Here is a 27,272-nt window from a genome sequence, read left to right as displayed (position 1 = left end):
GTGGCACTCACCATGTGTTTGATACTGATAGCTCCTGTTTTAGTTGTTCCTAGTGATCTCTGGTTGTCTCAAGTGTACTGAGCTCTCCAGCAATCTTTTCTTAGCTGTTCTTTTTTCATTCTTTCCTTCATTCCTTTCTTTCCTCTCCACTCTGTTGCTACACATTTTTTTTTTAAAGATTTATTTATTTATTTTGAACAACAGAGTTACAGAAAGAGAGGAAGGAACAGAGAGAGAATCTTCCATCTACTTGTTCACCCCCCAGGTAGCTGCAATGGTCAGGGCCGAGCCAGGCCAAGGCCAGGAGCCAGGAGCTTCTTCAGAGTCTCCCACCTGAGTGGCAGGGACCCAACCACCTGGGCCATCCTCTGCTGCCCTCCTAGACACATCACCCTAGGGCCCATGGGTTGGAAGTGGAGCAGCCAGCACTCAAACTGGAACCCATTGGGGATGCTGGTGACTTTACTCACTATGCCACTATGCCACTATGCCACAGCACCAGCCCTGCTGCACATTCTTAATTGGCCCCTACACTTTCATTGGAATGTATTTTTTTCATGGATAGCCAGTTGGTTTTGTGTGTGTGGGTGTGTGTTGAGGAATGAAGGCTGGTATTTCTTCTGCCATCTTACTAATGTCACACTTCCTATTTTTAATGTTTTGAGATTTTATACTGTTATCAGTGGCAGCTTTCCCAGCAGTAGCACATAAGGGTTACATTTTTCTCCATATCCTTTTAAACCTTTATTTTCTTATTTTCTGTCTTGATGGGGTTTTGTCTTTTGTTTTTATAATGGCCATTCTAACCAGTTACCTCATTGTGGTTTTGATTTGCATTTCCTTGATAATTAGTGATGTTCAGCATCTTTTCATGTACCTGTTGGTCATTTGTATGAATATGGCTTCTTTGGAGAAATGCCTATTTGAGTCTTTTGCCCATGTTTTGTTTATTATTGAGTTATGTAGATTCTTTATGTATTTTGAGTATTAATCCTTTATTAGATACGTATTTTGTGAATTTTTCTCCAATTATGTAGGTTGCCTTTATTTTTTTAAAAAATTATTTGTTTATTTGAGAGATTTACAGAAAGGGAGAGAGAGAGAGGTCTTCCATCCCCTGGTTCACCCCCGATATGGCCACAACAGCTGGGGTTGCGTCAGGCTAAAGTCAGGAGCTGGGAGTTTTATCCAGGTCTCCCACGTGAGAAGCAGGAGTCCAAGCACTTGGGCCATCTTCCACTGCTTTTACCGGACCATTACTAGGGAACTGGATCGGAAGTGGAGCAGCCAGGACACAAAATGGGGTCCATATAGGATGCAGGCATTGCAGTGGCAGCTTTACCTGCCACATCACAACGCCGGCCCTGTAATTGTCTTTTAAGAGACATTTATTTGAGAGAGAGCTCTCAGCCACTAATTGACTCCTCAAACATCTGTATTGGCCAGCACTGGGGCAGGCCAAAGCTGGAGCTGGGAACTCAGTCCAGCTCTACCACGTAGGTGGAAAGAACTCTTACTTAGTTTGAGCCAACACTGTTGTCTCCCAGGGTCTACGTTAACAGGAAGCATGAGTCAGAATCTGGAGCCAGGTATTGAACCCCAGTACTCCAATATAGCATGCAGCTATCTTAATTACCATTCCAGCCACAAGGCTAAATGCTTGCCCCATGGGTTTTAGTCTGTTGATTGTTTACTTTTTTGTACAGAAAGTTTTGGTTTATGTATTCTCATTTGACTTTTTTCTGCCTGCCAATGCTTTTGGTCTCATATTCAAGAAATCATTGCCAAAACCAATATAATGAAACTTTATCCTTTTCCCCCCCCTAGGAATTTTATAGTTTCAGGTAATATTTTGATTATCCATTTGAGTAGATTTTTGTGTATAGCATAATACAAAGGTACAGTTTAATTTTTTTGTGAGTAAATTCCCAGCACCATTTATTGAAGTGACTCTCCTTATCCTGTTATGTAGTTTTGATACCGTGTTGAAAATCATTTGAGGCTGGTGCCACGGCTCAATAGACTAATCCTCCGCCTGCGGCGCTGGCACACGGGGTTCTAGTCCCAGTCGGGGTGCCAGATTCTGTCCCGGTTGCCCCTCTTCCAGGCCAGCTCTCTGCTATGGCCTGGGAGTGCAGTGGAGGATGGCCCAAGTGCTTGGACCCTTCACCCCATGGGAGACCAGGAGGAAGCACCTGGCTCCTGGCTTCGTGCCACCGCAGTGGCCATTGGAGGGTGAACCAACGGCAAAAGGAAGACCTTTCTCTCTGTCTCTCTCTCTCTCACTGTCCACTCTTCCTGTCAAAAAAAAAAAAAAAAAAAGAAAAGAAAAAAAAAAAGAAAATCATTTGACCAGATATGTGTGGTTTATTTTAGCACTCTCTTTTCCATTCCATTGGTCCATATGGTTTTTTGTCCATACTAGACTGTTGCATCATTGTAGCTGTGTAAGATGCTTTGAAATCAGGAACTGCCAAGGCCTGTAGATTAGCTTTTCTTTCATAGGATAATTGTTTCTCAATCTAGGAAAAGGCTTGCCAGTTTTGTTGATCTCTATGGGCATATTTCTTGATTGATCTATTTTATTCTATGAATCTGTTTATGTATTTTGAGTCTTTACAATCTTAATTACCATAGTTTTTTTAGAATCTTATTATATAGTGTTAATCTTTCATCTTTTTTTCTAGTTTTTTTAAGTTGTTTTGGCTAATCCAGTTCTTTTGCTTTTTGTTAAATTTTAGAATCAAAAAATCAGGATACTAAAAAAAAAAAAAAAACCTGAGAATTTGATATTGTGGAGAAATGGTAACAAAATTGTCTTCCATCTCTCCATGTAGTTAGACCTTTAATTTGCCTTAGTAGTGTTTTGTAGTCTTTAGGGTACAGATCTTGTACATCTTTTGTCAGATTTATCCCTATGTGTTTCATATTCTTTGATGCTGTTGTAATGGAGTTTTATGTTTCAATTTCTGAGTGGTTATTCTTAGCATATAAAAATTCAATTAAAAAAACTATCTTAGAACAGTTTTAGGTGTACATAAATAGTGTGAAGATTGTATAGAGTTCATGCACACCTCACATCTAATTTCCTCTAGCATTAGCATCTTACATTAGTATGGTACCTTTATTATAATTAGTGAATCTATACTAATACATTATTATTGACAGAAGTCCTTGCTTATGCAGATTTCCTTAGTTTTTTCCTAATGTCCTTTTTCTGTTCCAGGGTCCCATCCAGGATACCACATTATATTTAGTTGTCATGTCTCCTTAGGCTTCTCTTGGCTATGACAGTCTCAGACTTTCCTTGTTTTTGATGACCTTGACAATTGTGAAGAGTACTGATCAGGTATTTTGTAGAACGTCTCTCAATTGGGGTTTATCTGATGTTTTTCTCATGATTAGATTGCAGTAATATGTTTCTAGGAGAAGTTCGCAGAGATAAACTGCCATTTTAGGGTACATATGTATCAAGAGTACATATGATCAATATGATTTATTACTGTTGGTTTTTATATTGATCACCTTGCCGAGGTAGTGTTTGCCTTTTCCAAAATGTTATATACTTGGAATCATCTATTAAGTAGACTTTTCGTATTTGCTTCTTTTACTAAGCAGTGTGTATCTAAGGTTCATCCGTGTCTTTTGTACCTTGATAACTCATTTCCTCTTATCACTGGATAGTAGTTCACTGTATAGATATATTACATTTTGTTTATCCTTTACTTATTGAAGGATATCTTGTTTGACTCCATGTTTTTGGTGATTATGAATAAAGACACTATGAACTTTCACATGCAGGTTTTTGTGTGGACATAAATTTTCAAATCAGTTCATTAACTACCTGGACCACAATTGCAGGATCATATACAAATAGTAATACTATATTTAATTTTATAAGAGACTGCTAAACTCTTTCCAAAGTGACCAGACCATTTTGCATCCCTGCTCACAAGCTCCACATCCTTTCTAAGATTTCATATCTTCAGATTTTATTTTTTTAGCTATTATAATAAATGTGAACTGATGCATTGTTATGATTACAACTCCCAAATAACACATAATGTGAAGCATTTTTTCAAATACTTATTTTCCATTTGGACAAGGGGTCTTCAGAAAATTTGTGGACAATGTATATTCCAAAAAAAGAGATATGTGCATTTCAAATTTTTGCAATAAAGTACACTTATTTTAAACTCCATGGTTCCACGAACTTTTTGAAGTTCCTTTGCATATCTTCCTTGGTAAGCTTTTATTTAAATCTTTTGTTTATTTTAATTATTTATTTATAAGTACTTATTGTTTAAGAATTCTTTGTATATTTTTGATACATTTTCTTATCAGACATCTATTCTGTAAATATATCTTCCCAATGTATGCCTTGTCTTTGCATTCTTTTTACTGTGTGTTTTACAGAGCAGAAATCTGTCATTTTAATAAAGCCCAACTTGTCAATTTTTTCTTCCATGGATTGTGCTTTTGATGTTGTACTTGAAAACATATCACTAAACCCAAAGGCATAGATATTTTTCTCTTTTGTTTTCTTCTAAAAGTGAAATAGTTTCACATTTTCCATCTAAGATCAGTGATTCAGTCTGACTTAATTTTTGTAAAGTTGTGAAGTCTATGTTCACTAATTAGTATATGAGCAGCCTCAAATTGTTCCCTCACCATTTGCTGAAGGGCTATTCTTTCTGCATTGAATTGCCTTTGCTCCTTTATCAAAGATCACTTATCTATACATGTTTGGATCTCTTTCTCAGCTCTCTATTCTGCTCCATTTGTCTGTTTTTCTTTTGCCAAATCATGCTGTCTTGATTACTGTAACTTCATAGAAAGTCTTGAAAGCAGGGGTGGGCATTTGGCCTAGAGGTTATGATGCCATTTAAGATGCCTGCTTTCCTGGGTTTGGGTCCCAGCTCTGGCTTTGATTCTAGCTTCTTGGTAATGCTGGAAGACAGCAGGTGATGGCTCAAGTGGTTGGATTCCTGCCATCTTCATGATATACCTAGATTGAGTTTCCTGGTTTACAGCTTCAGTCCACCCCAGTTCTGTTAGGCAGTGAACTAGTAGATGGGTGCTCTGTCTCTGTCTTTGTCTCTCGAACAACAACAACAAAATCTTCTGAGTCTTGAAACCAGGTAATGTGATGAGTCCCCTAACATTGTTTTCTTTGTTAATACATTGTTGTCCATTCTGAGTCTTTTGCCTTCTCATATACTTTAGAATTACTTTGTCAATGTCTGCAAAATAGCTTGGCAGGATTTTAGTTGAGATTACCTTACAAATAGATCTTGGCTGTGACCATCTGTACTTGCCTTTATTTTCAGATTTTGGGGTGGCAGTTTGCTCTGAAACTCAGTTCCCTGGTGTGTCCAAGAAAATCTTTTGATTTTCAGTTTGTTCACCTTTGTTTTGAATGAGAATGATGGATTGCAAGCTCTTTACACGTTTGGGATAAAACAGGAACTCCTACAATTGATTTTTTTTAAATATATTCATTGTATATATTGATTTATATATATTGATCTGTTCTATGATCTTGCTAAGTTTACTTTTTACTTCTTGTAGACTTTTTATAGATTCATTGACTTTTCTACATAGACAATTATGTCATCTGAAAATAAATAAGGACAATTTTATTTATTTAGTCTGGATGCCTTTTTCCCCCCCTTTTCTTGCTTTTTTTTTTTTTAAGATATTTTATGTGAGGGGCAGAGTTACAGAGAGAGAGGAAGAAGGAAAAGGAGAGAGAGAGAAAGAGAGAGAGATCTTCCTTTGCTGGCTCACTCCCCAAATGACCGCAGTGGCCATGGCTGGGCCAGGCTGAAGCCAAGAGCTAGCAGCTTCATCTGTATCTCCCATGTGGTAGCAGGGCCCTAAGCACTTGCGCCATCTCCCGCTGCTTTCCCAGCCACATTAGTAGGGAGCTGGACTGGAAATAAAGCAGCCAGGATTCAAACTGGCACCCATACAGGTTACTGGCATCTCAGGTACCACCTTAACCAGCTATACCATAATGCTGGCCTGCTTTTCTTTCTTATCCTGGGTAGAATATCTAGTACAGTGTTGAATAGGGATAGTGAAGAAGTGGACAGGCTTGTCTTATTCTAGATCTTAACATGGAAGCATTCATACTGTGAACACACAGTATGATGTTAGTTATAGATTTTTTATGGATGTCTTCTATTAAGTTGAAAAAAATTACCTTCTGTTTCTAGTTTACTTAGAGATTGTTTTTAGGATTGGATGTTGTACTTTGTCAAATTCTCTTTCTGTGCTTACTGAGGTGGGCATATAACTTTTTTACTTTAGTTAACTGAACTGTAATTTTTATCTGAACCATTCTGTTGTTAGATGAATAGATAATTGTTGCTTTTTCTGTTCTACTTATTTTTCTTAGTATTGATTCCTAAAAGTAGAGGTGTACTTAAAAAACTTTACATCCTTTATTTTTGTATTACTTTTCAAGAAATATTTATCAATTTTTAAAAAAATTTTGAATAAGAAGGCAAGTTTTGTTAGGTCTTTAGGAGCATTAATATTAACCTTTTAAATAAAGGTGGGTGTTTGGTGCAGTCATTAAATCACCATTTAGGATGCCCACGTCTCATATTGGAGTGTTTGATTCAAGTCTGGGCTACTTCTGGGAAGCAGCAGGTAATGACTCAAATGCTTATTTCCCTGCCAACCACATGGAGGCTCAGGTGGAATTCCAGGCTCATAGCTTGCCTTGTCTGGTGCAGGTATCTGGGGAGTGAACCAGAGATTGATCAGAGACCTCTGTCTCTCTGCCTTTCAAATGAAATTTAAAAAATAAAAAATAAATATAAAAAACTTTCTAATTTAGCTTTTAAAAATTTATTTATTTATTTGAAAGGCAGAGTTACAGAGAGAGACAGAGAAACAAAGAAAGAGATCTTCTGTCTGCTGGTTCACTCCCCAGATGGCTGCAATGACCAGCACTGGGCCAGGGTGAAGACAGGAGCCATGGTGCTTGGGCCATCTTCTGCTGCTTTCCTAAGAGCATTAGCAGGGAGGTGGATTGGAAGTACAGCAGAAAGGATGCAAACCTGCACCCTTATGGGATGCCAGCACTGCAGGAGGTGGCTTAATCTGCTGTGCCACAGTGCCTGCCCTGGAAAATCTCATTTTAAATTACTTTAATTATGAAATTGAGGGTGATGAGCTTTGTGGCATAACGGGTAAAGCTGCTACCTGCAATGATGGCATCCCAGATGGGCACAGGTTTGCATCCTTTCTGCTGTACTTCCAGTCTAGCTCCCTGCTAATGGCCTGGGAAAGGCAGTGGAAGAAGGCCCAAGTGTGTGGGACCATGCCGTCCACATGGGAGACCTGGATGGAACTCTTGGCTCCTGGCTTTGGCCTGGCCCAGAACTGGCTTTTGCGGCCATCTGGAGAGTGAGCCAGTGGATGGAAGATCTCTGTCTCTCTGCCTCTTCCTCTCTGTAATGTTGACTTTCAAAATAAATAAACTTTAAAAAAATGAAATTGAAGATTTTAAAAAATGTATTAATTTTTCATTTATGTAGTTATTGAAATTTTTTTCTGGTAGATAATTGATATTTAAATGAATTTGAGTGTATTTTTAGAGAAGATGTATTGAAAATGGTTAAATTTTATCATATTTGTGATAACTATTTTAAGTTTTCTCTTTTATTACATCTTTTAATATATAAATACTCCTTATTTTTAAATTTCTATTTTCCTTGGTGATTTATTTCACTGCTTTTATGAAAATAGTTTTGTTAACACACATACACACAGTGGAGACGATAATTGTATACCTGAATACCTTAATGAATTATTATAATGTGAAATCCCTTTTCCTGTCAGTTCCAGAAATGCAGTGGTTTAGTCACTTTATAAGTCCCTTATGCCTGCACTTAATCACATGATACTTAATATCCACAGAAGTAATCACCATTCTGACTTCTATGACTACCTCTCCCTTCCTTTCCTTTATAATTTTGCCACCCACGTATGCAGGCCAAATGGTTTGGTTTATGGTTTGTGATTGCTGATCAGGTTGAGCACCTTTCGGTATATGATTCACCATGTGGATGTATTGTTTTGTAAAAGTGCTCATTCACATTCTTTCTCTACATACCTATCTTTTTGAAATTGTAGAAGGTGAAGACAGTGTGCTTTATGTTCTATGGTAATTTATATATTCTAGATACTTGCCTTTGTTGATTGTAACTTCTCTCTCTCTCCTTGACTTGTCTGTTTTGCTCTCTTTAAAGTGTTTCTCGGGGATGGTGTTTGGAGCAGTGGTTAAGATGCTGGTTGGGATGCCCACATCCCATACTGAAGTGCCTGCTTAGAGTCCCAACTCTGCTTCCAATTCCAGCTTCCTGTTAATGCACACCCTAGGTGACAGCATGTCCAAGTATCTGGGTTCCTGCCACCCACATAGGAGACCTGGATTCAGTTCAGGCTCTTGGCTCCAGCTTGGCCCAACCCCGCTATTATGGCCATTTGGAGAATGAACCAACAGATGGAAGATTTCTATCTTTGTCTCTCTGCCTTTCAAATTAACAGTAAATTAAAAAAATTGAAAGTCTTTTGATTAACAGAAGTTACTTGTATAATCAGCTTTATCAGGCTTTCCCATTTAGTTTATGGTTTTTTGTTTGTATTTTACTTAGGAAATATTTTTGTACCTTAATGTCATGAAGGTATTTTCCTGCATTATCTTCATATTTATATCTGAAATTCCCCAGAATTACTTTTGTATATACTGTGAGGCAGTGGTCACATACTGTTTTATTTTTGTATATATGGCTACTCAGTTTTTCCAGCAGTGTATTGTGAGAAGATTATCCTTTTCTCTACTGCTCTGCAAAGCCATTTTTCTTACTCATTAGTGTTCCTGTTGCTAGACTCAATAATCTGATTTGTATTTTACAGAATTCTTCTAATTACTCTAAGTGTGTAGTAAGTGGTGTATTTATTAAAACAAGTCCACATTGTCCGTCCTTCCTTCCTTCCTTCCTTCCTTCACAGGCAGAGTTAGACAGTGAGAGAGAGACACAGACAGAGAGAAAGGTCTTCCTTTTTCCATTGGTTCACCCCCCAAGTGGCCACTACGGCTGGCGTGTTGTGGCCTGCACGAAGCCAGGAGCCAGGTGCTTCCCCCTGGTCTCCCATGCTGGTGAGGGCCCAAGGACCTGAGCCATCCTCCACTGCCCTCCCAGGCCACAGCAGAGAGCTGGACTGGAAGAGGAGCAACCGGGACAGAATCCAGCACCCCAACTGGGACTACAACTCCGGGTGCCAGTGCCACAGCAGAGGATTAGACTAGTGAGCCGTGGCACCAGCCCACATTGTTCTTCAATAAGAAAATCTTAGCTGTTGTTGGCCCTTTGCATTTCCAATTTCCATATGAGCTTTAGAGTGAATTAGTCAAACTCCACAGGGGAGGGAGTAGAAAAAACTCTTAGGAAGATTTGATTGTCATTGAGTTAAATCCACAAGTGAACTTTGGAAGAATTTATATTTTTATACTCTTTGAGTCTTCTAGATCATAAACATTGTATATCTCTTCTTATATTTATATATCCTTTAATTTCTTTCAATAATGTTCCTAGTTTTTTTGTGTAGCAGTCTTGCTTTCATTTTATTAGGTTCAAAGGTACTCAGTATTTTGACACTATTTTAATTTTTTTTTGTTTGTGACTGTTATATAAAATTGGTTTTTGTATTTTGGTTTGGTATCCAATAGTCATTAAATTTTTGATAATTTCAATAACTTACCTCAGTGATTTCAATAACTTATCTATAGATGATTCTTCATTTATGCTCCATATATTCATGCCATCTGCAAATAGTATTCATTTTTTTCTGTCTTTCTAGTCCTTTGTACATTTTACTTCTTTTTCTTGTTTTGTTACATTGGATTTGGCTTAGTAGTATACCAAAATGTTGTTAGTGGGCATTTTCATTTTGTTCTGTATTCCAAAGAGTTTCAACCTTTTAAATATATTTGTTGTATATTTTTTGGTAAACATCTGTATTTCTTCTATTCCTAGTTTGCCCTGATGTTAAAAATTATACATATTTACAATGATCATATGATCTATTTTTGTTTATATTTTGAAATGGTAGCTTTATTTTTCTCTTATTCTATTAAAATGTAGGATTATAGTAACTATTTTTGATACTAAACCAACCTTACAGTTTAGAGTAAATACAAATTTGTCAAGGCATATTATACCTGTTATTTATTATTGAGCCAAATTAACTAATAATTTGTTAAGGATATTTTCATCTCTTTTTATAATTATGACTTATAATTTGCCTTGTGGCTTCTTTATCAGATTTTCTTATAAAGGTAATGTAACCTTCTTTCTGATTCATTCCTCTTCATTTTGTCTTTTGTTACTTGAAAGAGTTTGTATAAGCCAAAAGTTGTAGAACTTACAAGTGAACTCCTGGTCTCTATTTTCTTTCTTTCTTTTTTTTTTTTTTTAAGAACTGAGCTTTCATTAGAAATTAAAATACTTCTTTTAAAGCATTTGTGAGGCAGAGAGAGAATATGAGAATGAAAAAGGGAGAGAGAAGGACAAGCGACATGGAGATGGCACTCTGAAACCGGAAGTGTAATCCAGATCTCCTAACTGCTTGACACATCACCTACTGCTTCCCAGGGTGTGCATTAGCAGGAAGAAGGAATTGGGAGCAGAGCTGGGACTCAAAGCCAGGTGCTGCAGTATCGGATGTGGACTGAATGGCTAGGTCAAACGCTTGCACCTCTCTTCTTTTTAAGGAAAGTTTTTATTTTACAAAATAGAACAGTTAGAATCTTCTTATGCCATTTGTTTTGTCTAAAAAATTTTTAAATGTTTAGCATAATACTATTTGTAGTATTCTGTGAAAATCTTAATGTCCACCGAATCTCTAATAATTTCCTATTTTTCTAGTCTGGAATTGGTGATTATTATTAGTCATTTCAAGGTACTAAATGTTTACTTTTTTTGGTTGTTGCTACAACTTGTTTTATTATTTCACTAACTTTTATTCTTATTTTTGTTATTTTCTTTCTTTTATTTTCCTTAGATTTCTTTTTTTCCCTAATGTCTTCTTTTCTGAATATAACCATGTAAAGCCATAAATTTTCCTCAAAATACTTATTTTTGTATTTACAAGCTTTGAAATATACTAATTTCTTTATAAAACATTTCTAATTTCTGTTACGATTTCTTATTTGGAACATTATTTACATGTGTGATTTTTAAATGTTCAAAGCCACAATAAATTTCCAATTACTATTTGTGATTGATTCTTAATACATTGTTTTTGAAAAATATACTGTTAGAAATTTCATATTTCTGACATTTGTTGACCTATACTTTATGGCCAGTTTCTGGCAATGTTTTTTTTTCTTTTCTTTTTTTTGCCAGGCAGAGTTAGACAGTGAGAGAGAGACAGAGAGAAAGGTCTTCCTTTTTCCGTTGGTTCACCCCCGAAGTGGCCACTACAGCTGGCGCGTTGCGCCGATCTGAAGCCAGGAGCCAGGTGCTTCCTCCTGGTCTCCCATGCGGGTACAGGGCCCAAGGACCTGGGCCATCCTCCACTGCCCTCCCGGGGCCACAGCAGAGAGCTGGACTGAAAGAGGAGCAACCGGGACAGAATCCGGTGCCCCGACTGGGACTAGAACCCTGGGTGCCCATGCCGCAGGTGGAGGATTAGCCAAGTGAGCTGCGGCGCCGGCCCTGGCAATGTTTTATGTAACTTACAGAAACTGTATGTTCTGAAATAGTTGGATGTGGTGTTTTATATTGTGAGATCAGTTTTGTAATTATCTTATTCAGATTTTCTACATTTTCTATATGCTTTATATGTACATATCATTATAAATGTACAACATAGGTATGTTGAATTTTTCCACTGTGATTGTTATTTTACTATCCTTGTATGGTCCATTTTTTCTTTCTGTTTTTTGAGAGTGCACATAAATTACTATGTATATGTAAATTTAGATATTTATTTGAAAGTCAGAGTTAGAGAGGGGAAGATAAAAGAGAGAGTTCTTTCATCCACTGGTTCATTCTCTAGATGGTCGCCATGGCCAGCATTGGGCCAGGCCTAAGCCAGGAGCCAGGAGCTTCTTCCAGGTCTCCTAGCAGGGAAGCAGGGGCGCAAGCACTTGGGCCATCTTCTGCTGCTTTTACCAAGCCATTAGCAGGGAGCTGGATCAGAAGTAGAGCAGTTAGGAAACGAACCTGTGCCCATATGGGATGCTGGCATTGCAAGCAACAGCTTAACCTGCCACCCCATTACACCAGCCCCTAGAATTTTTATATTACTAAGTGACTAAGCATGTTTTTACATTCTCCTTTACCTGATATCAACATAGCTTTATCAGATTACTTTTGGTAATGGTATCCCTGAAAAATGTTTACTGTTTCTCTGTTGTCATCCCTTTTGGTATCTTTATACTTTAGATTTCATTCAAAAATAGTATATGGATAAGTTTTTTTTTTATGATTTTATTTATTTGAAAGAGTTACAGAGAGAGAGAGAGAGAGAGAGAGAGAGAGAGAGAGGTCTTTCATCCACTGGTTCACTCCCCAATTAGCTGCAATGGCCAGAGCTGAGCAAATCTGAAGCCAGGAGCCAGGAGCTTCTTCCAGGTCTCCCACATGGGCGCAGGGGCCCAAGGACTTGGGCCATCTTGTACTGCTTTACCAGGCCATAGCAGAGAGCTGGATATGAAGTGGAGCAGCTGGGACTTGAACCAGCACCCATATTAATGCTGGCACTGCAGGTGGCAGCTTTACCTGCTACACCACAGCCGGCCTGTGGCTAAGTATTTTTAACCCAATTTGACCCCTCTGATTTTAACTCGATCATTTGCTCCATCTATATTCATTTTATTTTGTGATTTTTATAGTTTAACAATATATGCTTCTTCTTATTACTCTTTATTATATGATTCTTTATTCCCCCTTCCTTGCCTTCTTTAAGACTGATAGGGTTTTTAAAAAATCATTCATTTTCTTTCTTTTTTTCTTTTTAAGTTTTATTTATTTATTTGAAAGGTAGAGTTACAGTGAGGCAGAGGCAGAGAGAGAGAGAGAGAGAGAGAGAGAGAGATCGATCTTCCATCCACTGGTTCACTCCCCAAATGGCCACAAAGGCTGGAGCTGGGCCCATACAAAACCAGGAGCCAGGAGCTTCTTCCAGGTCCTCAATGTGGGTGCAGGGGCCTAAGCATATGGGCCATCTTCTGCTTTCCCAGGCTATAGCAAAGAGATGGATTGGAGCTGCTGGGTCTTGAACCAGTGCCCATATGGGATGGCGGCACTGCAGATGGCAGCTTTATCTGCTATACCACAGCACCAACCCCCACTCAGTTGCTTTCTGTCAGCTTAAAAATCAGCGTAAAATTATAAACTTTTTTATTATTATTTTAGCAATTACCTGAGAGATTACAAATACCTTAGATTGTGAACTCTATTTAACTCCTTCTCAACCACCATTGTCCTCTATTTTAATAAGGCAGATGTTTGCCTATGTATGTCTAAATGTATGCATATAAACTTAAGATTCTGTTATTGTTGTTTGCTTGGTCAATATTTGTTTAGGTTTACTTAATACGTTCATCTTTTGCATCCCTTTATCTCATCACCTTTCAGTGACCCTGAGGTTTTTTTTTTTTCCAATCAGAATACTTTACAGAATTTCTGTTATAATTTTTTCTGTTTTACTTTTTAAATTCTATTATATATTTTAGATTAAGAATATACAATAAAATGTGATCAATTTGATGAGTCAGATAGTTCTATGTATCTGTAACCACCACTTGAGAGAAAACATTTCCTTTCCTCCAAATGGTTACCTTATTTTCCTTTCCCCTTTATCGTCAGTTCCTTTCCTTTCCATTCCCTAACACTTATGATTGATTAATTTTGCCTCTATTTGGATTGCATTTAAGGCAGTCCTCACTTTTCATGACTTCTCTATGCATGAATTTGGTTAACAGGGTTTAGGTAAACTAAATCAGTTTCACCATCCATACAGTTCAAATTTTGTTTACCACAGTAAAACTGAGTAACTAAATGAAGTACAAACTTAACCTCTAGTTTTTCAGACCATAAATCACTAATTGAGTAACAGCTGTAGATCATGAACAATGACTGATCACATCATTTCTTTCAAAATATTTTGGTGATTGTTCAGTGACACGTGTTATTCAATTCATGTACAGACAGCAAAGCATGTTGTTATAGTGCCTCTTAGTCTCCCAATGATAAACAGGCACTACATTTTAAAAATGTATAATTGAAAGAGGGAATTGGTCATCAATGATGAAAATATAATAAACAAAAAGTCATAATACTGGAAGTAAAATTTGAATCAGTAAATGTATTATGGAAGAAATATCTGACCATGGGATTGTAGACTCTGCTGCCAGTGAAGAGATTCTAGATATGCAGTCAGGGGAACTTAGTAAAGGCAACCTTATCAACATAAATGAATAAAGTGATTGTAACACACAGGATGAAGGTGGTCTAGAGCAGGGGTAGGGAACCTTTTTTGTTCCGAGGGCCACTTAGATATTTATAACATCATTCACAGGCCATGTAAAATTATCAGTTTGAAAATTAGCCTGCTATAGATTGATTGAATTTTGAGTGTCCCCTGCAGTTGCCTTGGGAGGCTAGACCAATGTGATTTTATGGGCCTATGTGCCCCCAGGCCACACATCCCCCACCCTTGGTCTAGAGCAAGTGACACTGGCAAAACATCGAAATAAAAGAACTCTCATGGATATATATATATATATATATATATATATATTTTTTTTTTTTTTAACAGGCAGAGTGGATAGTGAGAGAGAGAGACAGGTCTTCCTTTTTGCCGTTGGTTCACCCTCCAATGGCCGCTGCGGTCGGCGCATCTTGCTGATCCGAAGCCAGGAGCCAGGTGCTTCTCCTGGTCTCCCATGCGGGTGCAGGGCTCAAGGACTTGGGCCATCCTCCACTGCCTTCCCGGGCCATAGCAGAGAGCTTGCCTGGAAGAGGGGCAACCGGGACAGAATCCGGCGCCCCAACCGGGACTAGAACCTGGTGTGCTGGCGCTGCAAGGCGGAGGATTAGCCTGTTAAGCCACGGCGCCGGCCAGAACTCTCATGGATATTTAATGATGTGGAAAGCATAAGGGATATAACATGGAAGCTGATCCAAACTTAGAAAAGCATATAAAAGTTGGCCAAGGTGTAGAAAAGATGCTTACTTGCCCTGTTTTGACAATAATTTTATTTTTAACTTAAGTTTTTTTACTTATTTGAGAGAGAAACAGAGAGAGAGTTCTCACCTGCTGGTTCACTCTCCAGATGCCTGACAACACTGGGGCTTGGCTGGGCTGGGCTGTGCCAGGCTGAAGTTGGGAGTTGGGAACTCCATCCAGGTCTCCCCCATGAGTGACAAGGACCCAGCTATTTGCTATCACCACTGCCTCCCAGGGTTTACATCAGGAGGAAGCTGGAATCAGAAGCTGGAGCTGGGCATTGAACCCAGGTACTCCAATATAGGATATGGGTACTTTATTTTTTCTAAGATTTATTTATTTATTTGAAAGAATTACAGAGAGAGAGAGAGAGAGAGAGAGAGATCTTCCATCTGCTGGTTCCCTCCCTATATGACTGCAACAGCCAGGACTGGGCCAGGCCAAAACTTCATCCACATCTCCACATGGGTGCAGGGGCCCACACACTTGGGTCATCTTTCACTGCTCTCCCAGGCACATAAGCAGGGAGCTGGATCAGAAGTGGAGCAGCTGGGATCAACCATCATCCATATGGGATGCTGGCACTGCAGGCGGCAGCTTAAACCACTATGCCACAGCACTAGCCCCAGGATATGGCTACATTTATACAGTGTCTTAACCACTAGGCCAAATGCCTGCCCCTTGACAATAATTTGTAAAGGTGATGTAAAAACAGTTTTCCCCATTGTTGATTAATCGTTTTGCATGCTCAGCTTCTGTAGCCACTTTTGTGGTCCTATACAGCTGTGAAACCAGGACTTAGTATATGGATGATGCAATGTACTTTTTTAGGCTGGCTTTTTTTTTTTTTTTAACCACTACATGGTATATTTTGGAGTCATCTATATCATTACTTATACAAGTTTCAATCTTTTTTTAATTTCTAAAACATATCCCATAGTATAGATATACCTTACCTGTGTATTCATTCTCCTGTTGATGGATATTTGGGTTAATTACCCATTTTGGTTATAAGGATTAAGACCACTGTAAAGTTTTTGTACTTTTTTGTAGTTATATATTTCTATTCTGTTAATCAGAGTGGAAATGCTGGGTTACATAATAAGTACATGTTTAGCTTCATAAGAAATGACCGGGGGGCCGGCGCCATGGCTCATTTGGTTAATCCTCTGCTTGCGGCGCTGGCATCCCATATGGTCACTGGGTTCTAGTCCTGGTTGCTCCTCTTCCAGTCCAGCTATCTGCTGTGGCCCTGGGAGGGCAGTGGAGGATGGCCCAAGTGTTTGGGCCCCTGCACCCGCTTGGGAGACCAGAAGGAAGCACCTGGCTCCTGGCTTTGGATCAGTGTAGTGCCGGCCATAGTGGCCATTTGGGGAATGAACCAATGGAAAAAGGAAGACCTTTCTCTCTCTCTCTCTCTCTCTCTCTCTCTCTCTCACTGTCTATATAACTCTACCTGTCAAAAAAAAAAAAATGACCAAAATGTTTCCCATGGTGATTGTATGATTTTACAGTCCCAATAAAAGTGTATAATGCAGCCCTTCATAGTAGGAACTCAGAGAGCCTAATCCACTAAAGTATCCATTGTCTGTAATAAATTACCATCTCTCTGTGATTCAAGATTTCTTGTACTAGCTTTGTATTCTTCTTAAGGGAACTGAGAAAATGGTCTCTCACTTACTATATATATATATTTAATTAATTAATTTATTTGAAAGCCAAGTTACACAGAAAGAAAAGGAGAGAGACAGAGAAAGAGAGAGAGAGAGAGGTCTTCCATCCGCTGGTTCACTCCCCAGTTGGCTGCAATGGCCAGAGCTGTACTGATCTAGAGCCAGGATCCAGGAGCTTCTTCCAGGTCTTCCATGTGGGTGCAGAGGCCCAGGACTTGGGCCATCTTCCACTGCTTTCCCAGGCCATAGCAGAGAGCTGGATCAGAAGTGAAGTGGAGCAGCTGGGGCTCAAACCGGCTCCCATAAGGGATGCCGGCACTGCAGGCGGCGGCTTTACCCGCTACACCACAGCACCGGCCCCCACATACTATATATTATCTAGTTCTTAAGGCTGTTACAGAACCCAACTTGAGATAGGTTGTGTGTTTCATTTGCTCCACATCCTTGTCAACATTAGCTGTTGTCATTCTCTGATTCTACCCATTCTATTGAACATCAAGTGTTATTTCTTTGTGGTTTTAATCTGTATTTTATTAATTGCAAATGATGTTTGGTGCATTTTGGTGTGCCATTTGTATGTCTTTTGTGAACTTTATGTTCAGTTCTTCTGTGCATTTTTTGTTTGCTTATCTTTTATTTGTAGAAATTATTGTAGATAGGAGCCCTTTTTCTTAAACATGTGTTATCAGTTTTTTCCCAGTCTGTGGCTTGCTTTATGTTTTTGATTGGCTTGTTTTTTTAATGAGAAGTTTTTAGTTCTGATAAGTTGTTTTTAATATCTTTTTAAATAGTTTGTAATTTTTACTATCTTGGAAAGTCTTTGCTGATGCTGTTTTTGAAATATTACATATTTTCCAGAGGCTTAAAATTTCTAGAGGCTACTGTAGGTTATTGATACTTCTTGAATTATTTTTAATTTGAGGTATGATAGGGGCCATGGTTCATTTTTTTCTGTATGAATATTTAGTTTTTCTATGAACATTTATTTAAAAGATTTTCTTTTCCCTATTGAATGGATACCTTTCACACCTTTCTTGAAAATGAATAAATTTAATAAGTTTGATTTTATTTATAGAGCCTGTTTCTATTGAGCTATTTCTCTGTTTTTATACAGTACCACAATATATCTTGATTACTGTAGCTTTATAATGAATCTTGCACTTATTTTATCTTCATTATCTTTAACCAGCTTTATTGGTGTGTGATTTACACACCATTTAAAAGAATAGTGCAGTGATTTCTGACAAATGTTTACACCCAAGTAACTACTGCCACAATTAAGATAGAACATTTCCAGTGCTCCAGAGGGCTCCCTAGTGCCCTTTTGCTGATTGGCATTCCCTAGTTCCAAGCAACTACTGATCTGCTTTCTGTAGTGACAAACACCTGCTACCCAGGCTACACAGAGATGCTGGTTGTAAGCCCAAACATGAGCATGGAAAAGAGCTTCCCCTTTGGGATTTGGTAAAAGCAATTTATAAATACATCTGGGAGGATGTTTTACATCTGTTTTCTGACATTTGAGTTGCAAGTTTCTGCAAGAGAAGCTACCAGAAACTATTTCTAAAGTTTCTCTTTCTTGAATGCCTGTTTTAGGATTTAGTTACTGATTTTTGGACAGGAAGCAGAATTTATTGAGTGACATGGTTAAGGAGGGACAGCACAGTGTAAGCCCTTATCAGTGCAGAAGCCACAACTTGCCAAAGGGACCATGATTGAGGATGTATTTGAACCTGCAGCCATCCGGGAGCCATTTTTCAGCCACAGAGTCTCCAAATCCACCCTAATTAATGTTGGTAAAGCCCCACTTCCTTGAGATGTCGATCTTCTGGTAGCCTGGACACTTGAACTTGCTCCTGCACAAGGCTTCAGTTGTACGTTCCTTGATCTGCAATTTAGTTTGGATGAACATAATGACTTAGCCGATGTGAACTCTGGCCACCATGCCCTGGGGCTTTCTAAAAGCTCCCCACAAACCTATGTAGAGCCTAGATTGGAGGCAGCACAAGGCAAGACTCATGAAGGTTCATTGAAAGGGGCTGTCTCCAAGAGTTCTAAACTTAGGGTAACAAGTACAAGCAACAGGCCGCATACACTTCGACAAGGTTGCTCTTTACAGCCACTGCACACTGCGCCTCTGCATGGAAAGGAGCCTGTTCCGCTTCCTTGGCTGCAGAAGTTATTGTTTAGATCAATGATTTAATGATCTGATTTGATGACTTATGAATGCATATAGTTTTGCATTTTCTTTTTTTCTTATTAAGTGGTTCTGCAGTGTTCTGCAGGGATCTTATTGTTGTTTTGGAAAACATTGGTAATGCAGTTTAACAGCGCAAGAGTAGCCACAGTGTATACCGAAAGGTTTTGCCAACGTATGTGGATAGAACAGTCCTGAGAAGGCAGTGACCCAGATGCCATAAAACCACAATGACTTTTACGTCATGTAACACCTTCTCTGTTACAAGTGTTTCACCTTTTGCCCTCCTAGGTGAAGAGATGTTAGGGGCCGGCGCTATGGCTTAACAGGCTAATCCTCCGCCTTGCGGCGCCAGCACACCAGGTTCTAGTCCCAGTTGGGGCGCCGGATTCTGTCCCGGTTGCCCCTCTTCCAGGCCAGCTCTCTGCTATGGCCCGGGAAGGCAGTGGAGGATGGCCCAAGTGCTTGGGCCCTGCACCCGCATGGGAGACCAGGAGAAGCACCTGGCTCCTGGCTTCGGATCAGCGAGATGCGCTGGCCGCAGCGGCCATTGGAGGGTGAACCAGCGGTAAAAAGGAAGACCTTTCTCTCTGTCTCTCTCACTATCCACTCTGCCTGTCCAAAAAAAAAAAAAAAAAAAAGAGAGAGAGAGAGAGATGTTAGGTGGCATACCTTAACAACTTTGGCTGCAAAATGGAATCAAACAAGGAGCTTAAAAAAAAAAACGCTGATGCCTAATTCCTGCTCCTAGATAATTTTATTTAATTGGCTTAGTTGTACATGGATCTAAAAAAATTTTTTTAAATGATTATTTATTTGAAAAGCAGAGTGACAGAGGGAGAGACAGAGAAGTTACTTTCCATCCTCTGGTTCACTCCCCAGATAGCCAAAGCCAGGAGCCAGGAATTCCACCTGGGTCTCACCTGTGCAGGGTCAGGAAACCAAGTACTTGGGCTCTATCTGCTGCCTCCCAGGAACATGAGCAGGTAGCTGGATCTGAAGTGCAGAATAGCTGGGACTAAAACCAGGCACTCTGATTTGGCCGGCGCCGCGGCTTAACAGGTTAATCCTCCACCTTGCGGCGCCGGCACCCCGGGTTCTAGTCCCGGTTGGGGCGCCGGATTCTATCCCGGTTGCCCCTCTTCCAGGCCAGCTCTCTGCTATGGCCCGGGAAGGCAGTGGAGGATGGCCCAAGTCCTTGGGCCCTGCACCCGCATGGGAGACCAGAAGTACCTGGCTCCTGGCTTCGGATTGGCGCGATGCACCGGCTGCAGCGGCCATTGGAGGGTGAACCAACGGCAAAAAGGAAGACCTTTCTCTCTGTCTCTCTCTCACTATCCACTCTGCCTGTCAAAATAAATAAAAATTAAATAAATAAATAAAACCAGGCACTCTGATTTGGATTTGGGCATCCCACACAGCTGCTTAACCTGCTGCACAACAAGACCTGTCTCAGATTTGGAAATCTGTTTTCAGTACTGTAAATTATTTGCTAAGTCATAGGAAGTCACAGAAGTATGCAAAGAAATCCATGTACCTTTTACCCCAGGTAGTAGGTGGTATCATTTCTTAGTGTGTTTTGTAATTTTGAATTGTGACATCATTTTTTTTTTTTTAACAGGCAGAGTGGATAGTGAGAGAGAGAGGGACAGAGAGAAAGGTCTTCCTTTTTACCGCCGGTTCACCCTCCAATGGCCGCTGCAGCCAGCGCATCTCGCTGATCCAGAGCCAGGAGCCAGGTGCTTCTCCTGGTCTCCCATGCAGGTGCAGGGCCCAAGCACTTGAGCCATCCTCCACTGCCTTCCCGGGCCATAGCAGAGAGCTGGCCTGGAAGAGGGGCAACCGGGATAGAATCCGGCGCCCCAACCGGGACTAGAACCTGGTATGCTGGCGCTGCAAGGCGGAGGATTAGCCTGTTAAGCCACGGTGCTGGCCGAACTGTGACATCATTTTTAAAGGCATTTATCTGGGATTTAGTCCTGTGCCTGGGTTGAGTGCAGGTCAAGTGTTTTAAATTATGTGAACAACCTGGAACCAAATTTTATTTTGATTTTTTTTACTTAAGTTTAGTGATTCTGGGGAAGTGCTTTTTATTTCTCTGAGGCTAGCAACAATTTAAAAGGTCTGGCCTTTCCACTAACAGTGTAGCCCTCAGTCATTTTATGTGTGACATTTTATTTCTATTCCTTGTGCTGCAAGGCCTCACATTCTGTTTCTGAGTGAAAGCATAAAAAACCTAGGTTACTGAGACAGACAGACCCCCATCCTAGTTATTTAACATCAGTTCACAGTCTTAGTCTGATTTGTAAGGGGATTTATGTGCAAATCCATACAAGTTTTGCTGTACATTTAGAAGGATGATTATGTTTTTACTCAATATGGCTTTTATGGTGAGAGAATGTTCAGATTGTTTAGTCTTCTTCTATGTTTCCAGAAATTAAATTCTGTTTACTTGTCTTAACAATGAACTCCATGAGTGTGGTGCCAATACCAACCTGGTTCACCACAGCTTCCTCAACACCTAGTGCTAGGTACATACTAGCCACTTAATAAGCATTTGTGGAATTAATGGAATTCTGTTAATTATAGAGATTAATAAAAGTGAAAAAGTAAAATGAACCCTGAATATCTAATAATAGGGGGTTAAATGGTTACATCTGCTTAAAAGTAGATTGCTCTCACTCATGTCATGTTACTAATACTAAAATATTAATGATGAAATGAAGGTTAAAAATGTAAATTTATAGTACGTTAACTTTAAAATGTGTATAGCAAAAAAACTGCTAGAAGTAACTGATATTGGAGTGGTAGATTAAGGATCTCTTTTAAACATTTGTTTTCCAAATTTCCTATTGTCTGATTTTAAAATGAAAACATTAAAAAGAGGGAAAGGTATATTAATATCCTTGGAAGTTTTTATATTTAAATACACTAAAAGTTAACATAAAAATTTCAGAATTAGCTTTATTAAAATATTCGCAGACTTTTATATGAGAACACAGAAAAAGATCTTTCTGATACTCAGCGACACCTTGCTAAGAAAAAATATGAGCTACAACTTACTCAGGAGAAAATTATGTGCTTGGATGAAAAAATTGGTGAGTTTTTTTCCTTCTTATGTTACATTTATTTTTTTCTTAAGACTAGTATGAAAATACATTTTCTTTTCTTCAGTTATAATATAAATAAAGTTGGAAACAAGTACTTCACTTGAAAGTTTATGAATAAATTTTTTGTAATATAATTTTTTTACTTAGATTTAGGACCACAGATACTTGTTAATGATTTAAAATTTATCAGTAAAGAAATAGCTAGACAAAGGGGCAACACTGTAAAATTATAATGATTACTTTTAAATTTATAATTTTTGAATGATATTACAGCTTGTTCATAGCTATTGTAGTAAAACACAGTGCATCTATATTAGTTCTAGTGAAAAGTATACATATGTTTGGCTGTGTCTCTGATATTGGGTTTATAGAGAAAATTACTTTTATGAAGTCTCTTAGTTAGGTTTCTTACCATTGATCTAATAAAATTTGGTCATAATCTTCCTTTAAGGTAAAATTTTGTCAGGGCTATAAAAGAACCTATTTTAGAGCACAGGAAGTATTTTTAACATCTGCTATTATTTAAGTTCAAAAATGTCTGACACAAACCATTAGGTAGATGGAATTGCTATTTATGAATACAGGAAATATTTTAAAAGAAATGTGAAAGTAATATCAAAGGAGAATTCTTTTTTTTATATTTTAAATTTAAGTAAAAATGTAAGGTAAGCAATTGAATATATAAGTTTGTGCTTCAGAAAATAAGTCTACACCAAAGATATCTCTTTGGGACACATAAGCATATAAATGAATTTTTTTGCAGAAAATTTATATATTTGAAAGGCAGAAATACAGAGAGAGAAGGAGAGAGAGAGAGAGAGAGAGAGAGAGAGAGAAATCTTCCATCCACTGGTTCACTCCCCAAATGGCCACAATAGCCAGGGGCTAGGCCAGGCCAAATCCAGGACTCAGGAACCTCATCTGGGTTTCCCACGTGGGTACAGGAGTCCAAGCACTTGGGCCACCTTCTGCTGCTCTCCTAGGAGCATTAGCAGGGAGCTGGATCGGAAGTGGAGCAGCCGGGAAACAAACTGGTGCCAATATAGGATGCCAGCACTGCAGGTGGAGGCTTAACCTTCTACACCACAACTCCGGCCCCTATATTTGATATTTTAAAACCATGAAATCACCTTGAGAAAATATAGAGAATGAGAAGAGGATCCAGAACTGGGTAAGAAGAGACCAAAGACGTAGGAAGAAAACCCAGAAGTGAGTGTTTTGGAAGGCAAGGAAGTATTTTACAGAGATCAATTGTCAGACACTTTTGAGAATGAAATAAGATGAGGGTACAGAAATATGGATTGTATTTAGCACATTGGAAGTTTTGATAACAAACAAAAAGTTTGAATGGAGGGTTGGCTGTGGAAGATAGAGTGGATTGAGGAATGAATGGGAAATGAAATGGATACTGAAAGGAAGTTTGTCTGTTAAAGGGTTGCAAGAAAATAGAGTGGTAGCTTGAGTGGAATGTGAGGTGGATTTTGTTTTTAAATTGCCACTGCTAAGCTATTTTAGTGATTGATTGCTAACAGGAATGAATTCAGATATAAGAACATCTGAAGCATATATTTTACAATGAGGGCAGTATTGCCTGCAAAAAAGAGATACGATGCACTGTCAAGTACTATTTAGAACCTACTGTTGGCATTATGATTGTGATATTACTTCTTTAAGAGCTACAGCTAGATGCCTTTGGCGGGGATTAACCTAGAAGTATGGGCCTTCTTACAGTGCTCTAGGCCAGTGGTCCTTAAACTTTGGTGTGTGTCAGAATTACCTGGACAGCTAACAAGGATCCCCGGAGCCAGAGTCGTGAAGTAGGATGGGGCCAGACTTTTTTATCTTTACCAATTTCCCTGGGTAATTCTGATACCTTAGTGCCTCTGGTCTAGACCACTGATTCTTTAAAAAAAAAGTTTTTTTTTATTTGACAGACAGAGTTATAGAGAGAGGTAGAGACAGAGAGAGAGGTCTTTCATCCACTGGTTCACTCCCCAGATGACTGCAATGGCCGCAGCTGCGCCGATCAGGAGCCAGGAGCTTTTTCTGGGTCTCCCATGCGGGTGCAGGGGCCCAAGAACTTGGGCCATCTTCTACTGCTTTCCCAGGCCACAGCAGAGAGCTGGATTGGAAGAGGAGCAGCTGGGACTAGAACCGGTGCCCATATGGGATGCCAGCGCTTCAGGCCAGGGCGTTAACCCGCTGTGCCACAGCACCAGCCCCAAGACCACTGATTCTTAAGCCTTATTGTCCATTAGAATCACTGTTGGGGAGGGAGTTCAAAATAAATTGCTGTGCATCCCCTCAAGAATTTCTGATTCAGTGAGTCTGGGGTAGGTGCCTAAGGATTTGCCTTCCCAGGTGATGTTGATATTTGTTTAAAAACCACAGTTTGAAAACCACTGTTCTTTACCAAACATTTAGACCTCAGTATGGACATAGGCTTGCCAGAGTACTCACGAGTTGATTCAGGTTTCCTGGATGGTTTTTTAATAGAATTTTTTGTAATGTTACTTTAGAAAAATCAGACTGTTAGAAGACATTTGACTCTGAAGATTACTTGCTTGAATATTAAATTCTGTTATTGACTAACTTTACATACAATAGTCATTCTAGGCTAGAGGGAGCAAAGAGGAAATTAGGGTGGTAAAGCCCACAGGTCATTTTGATATTCTACCTACTTCATCTGCCCATTTTCCCCCTGCCACACATGTAAATCTACTTTGAGAACTTGTGATTAAGAGTTTTCATTTGCTATCATAATTCATAAATATAAAGTGTGCTTTAACATTTATGAATCATTTAGAACTTTATGACTCATTGTAGCTTTTTTAATCACAAAAAAGCCACCTTTTTCTTTTTAAAGGTAGAATTTTAAAAATTATTTATCTATTTGAGAGACAGAGAGGGAGAGAGCTCCCAATCACTGTTTCGCTCCACAAATGGCAGCAACAGCTCTTGGCTCAGACCAAAGCTGGAAACTGGGAACCCAAACCAGGTCTCCCACATGGATGGCAGGGGCAGGAACTCGCTTTCTTTCTTTCTTTCTTTTTTTTTTTTTTTTAGGATTCTATTTATTTGAGAGGTAGAGTTACAGATAGTGAGAGGGAGAGACAGAGAGAAAGCTCTTCCTTCCGTTGATTCACTCCCCAGAGCTGTGCTGATCTGAAGCCAGGAGTCAGGTGATTCTTCCTGATCTCCCATGTGAGTGCAGGGGCCCAAGGAGTTGGGCCATCTTCTACTGCTTTCCCAGGCCACAGCAGAGAGCTGGATTTTGGAAGAGGGGCAGCCGGGACTAGAACTGGCACCCATATGGGATGCCGGCACCACAGGCAGAGGATTAACCTACTGCGCTGCGGAGCTGGCCCCAGGAACTCACTTTCTTGAGCCATTATGGCTGCCTCCCGCAATCTGCATCAGCAGGAAGCTCGAGTCGGGAGTAGGGCCAAGTGTTGACTCCAGGTACTCCAGCTTATCACATGGGAACCCCAACCACTGTCCTCTAAAGCCATTATTCAGAATATAGTATTGTTGTTTTTAACTGTTGAGTATAACATGGGAGAATCCATTTGGAAAAGTATTTAAATCTGCTTGCACTGGAAAAAAAAGTTTTGTCTTGATTAAAACTACATCTTTATGATTACATATTTAGATAATTTTACGAGGCAAAGTATTGCACAACGAGAAGAAATCAGCATTCTTGGTGCAACTCTCAATGATATGGCTAAAGAAAAGGAATGCCTGCAAGCATGTTTGGATAAAAAATCTGAGAATATTGCATCCCTTGGAGAAAGTTTGGCAATGAAAGTATGTTCTGAGACCTGTGGTTTATAAGAAATGTTTAAGTGAAATATTTAAATGTTTATAAACTGGTCTAAAAGAGCTCAAATCTAAATAAAACAGTAGGATTTTCTCAGTCTTTTCTAGAGAGCTAAAAATTTTAAATCTTACTTAAGAGTATTTTAAGGCATTCTTAGAAATATGTGTGCCAATCCACTAGGCAACATTTTCTGTGATGAATCTTTGACTACCATTCACTGATAATTACCAGTTCTAATATCAAAATGTAAAGCATGACAATAAAGTAGGAAGAGTGATTACTTCTTAAAAACGTTTTCATGTAGTCAACTTGGAAGGCAATATGTTTATTCCATTGAAACTGCCTTTCTGATTGTATTCAGAACTAGAAACACATTCTACATTATCCTCTGCTTTTGAGAATATATCACATGGATTCTCTTCCTCCCTCCCTCCCTCCCTCTCCCTCCCTCTCTCTCTCTCTCTCTCTCTCTCTCTCTCTCTCTCTTTCTTTCTCTTGCTTGTAAAAGAAAGGGTGTTTCTAACAGGGTGTTTCTTTTCCAGTTCATACACTGATTCTGAAGGCAATTCCAAACCTGTTTTTCACAAATCTCTTGGCAAAGGCAGCATCATTGGAATAAAATCTTTATCCACTCTGTGGGAACCAATTATTAATTTCCATCCATTTATGAGCATCTTTTGACATGCTTTAGATATTATATTACAAACTGAGGGTGAGTGGACCTATGGTATAACGGGGAGAGATAAATGAAGATGCTGCTGTGATAGACATGTGCACAGTGTGTTGTTAGGGCTTGGCAGAAACACACCTGAACAGGATCAGCCCTAGAACGAATCAGGAGAGGAGGAAGATTTGGGAAGCCTTCCAGAAAGTAATGCCCTGGAAAATGACTACAGGTTAACCAGGAAAAGTTTTAGGGGGAGAGGACAGTGAGAAATGTGATCCAGACAGGTCAAGCAGCTAACATAAGAGCCCAGTGGCTTTCATGAAAGAATTCAGCAACACTACCTGATAGTTTAGTATGGCCAGAGATTAGATTGCAAAGAGAGAGGTACAGAAGAACAAAAGAGATGAGATAGAAAAACATCATAATAATACATGTGATGTGGAGTGTGGACTTTATTATGAATATAGAGGAGGGTCTTTGAAATAATGCAAATTAAATGTTAACATCAGATTTTTATTATAGATCAAATATATTGTACTTGTAAATC

General features: G+C 39.1%; 1 protein-coding gene and 1 non-coding gene across 5 annotated transcripts in view; one reads left to right on the top strand and one right to left on the bottom strand.

The window, feature by feature from the left end:
- The window catches only part of TSGA10 (testis specific 10), a 132,313-nt gene that overhangs the window by 48,003 nt on the left and 57,038 nt on the right, over positions 1-27,272 (top strand). For all 4 annotated transcript variants that reach the window (XM_062208772.1, XM_062208771.1, XM_062208770.1 and 1 more), the window contains 2 exons: positions 22,111-22,226; positions 25,891-26,045. In XM_062208772.1, coding sequence (XP_062064756.1) covers positions 22,111-22,226; positions 25,891-26,045 — 271 coding nt within the window. The remainder of the gene's footprint in view (positions 1-22,110; positions 22,227-25,890; positions 26,046-27,272) is intronic.
- On the bottom strand, positions 18,969-19,107 carry LOC133773086 (small nucleolar RNA SNORA70). The gene has a single exon (XR_009867872.1). It is a non-coding gene; the product is annotated as a small nucleolar RNA SNORA70 (small nucleolar RNA).

This window comes from Lepus europaeus, chromosome 13, assembly GCF_033115175.1.
Source record: "Lepus europaeus isolate LE1 chromosome 13, mLepTim1.pri, whole genome shotgun sequence".
Taxonomy (NCBI): Eukaryota; Metazoa; Chordata; class Mammalia; order Lagomorpha; family Leporidae; genus Lepus; species Lepus europaeus.
This window is presented reverse-complemented; position numbering and strand designations above follow the sequence as displayed.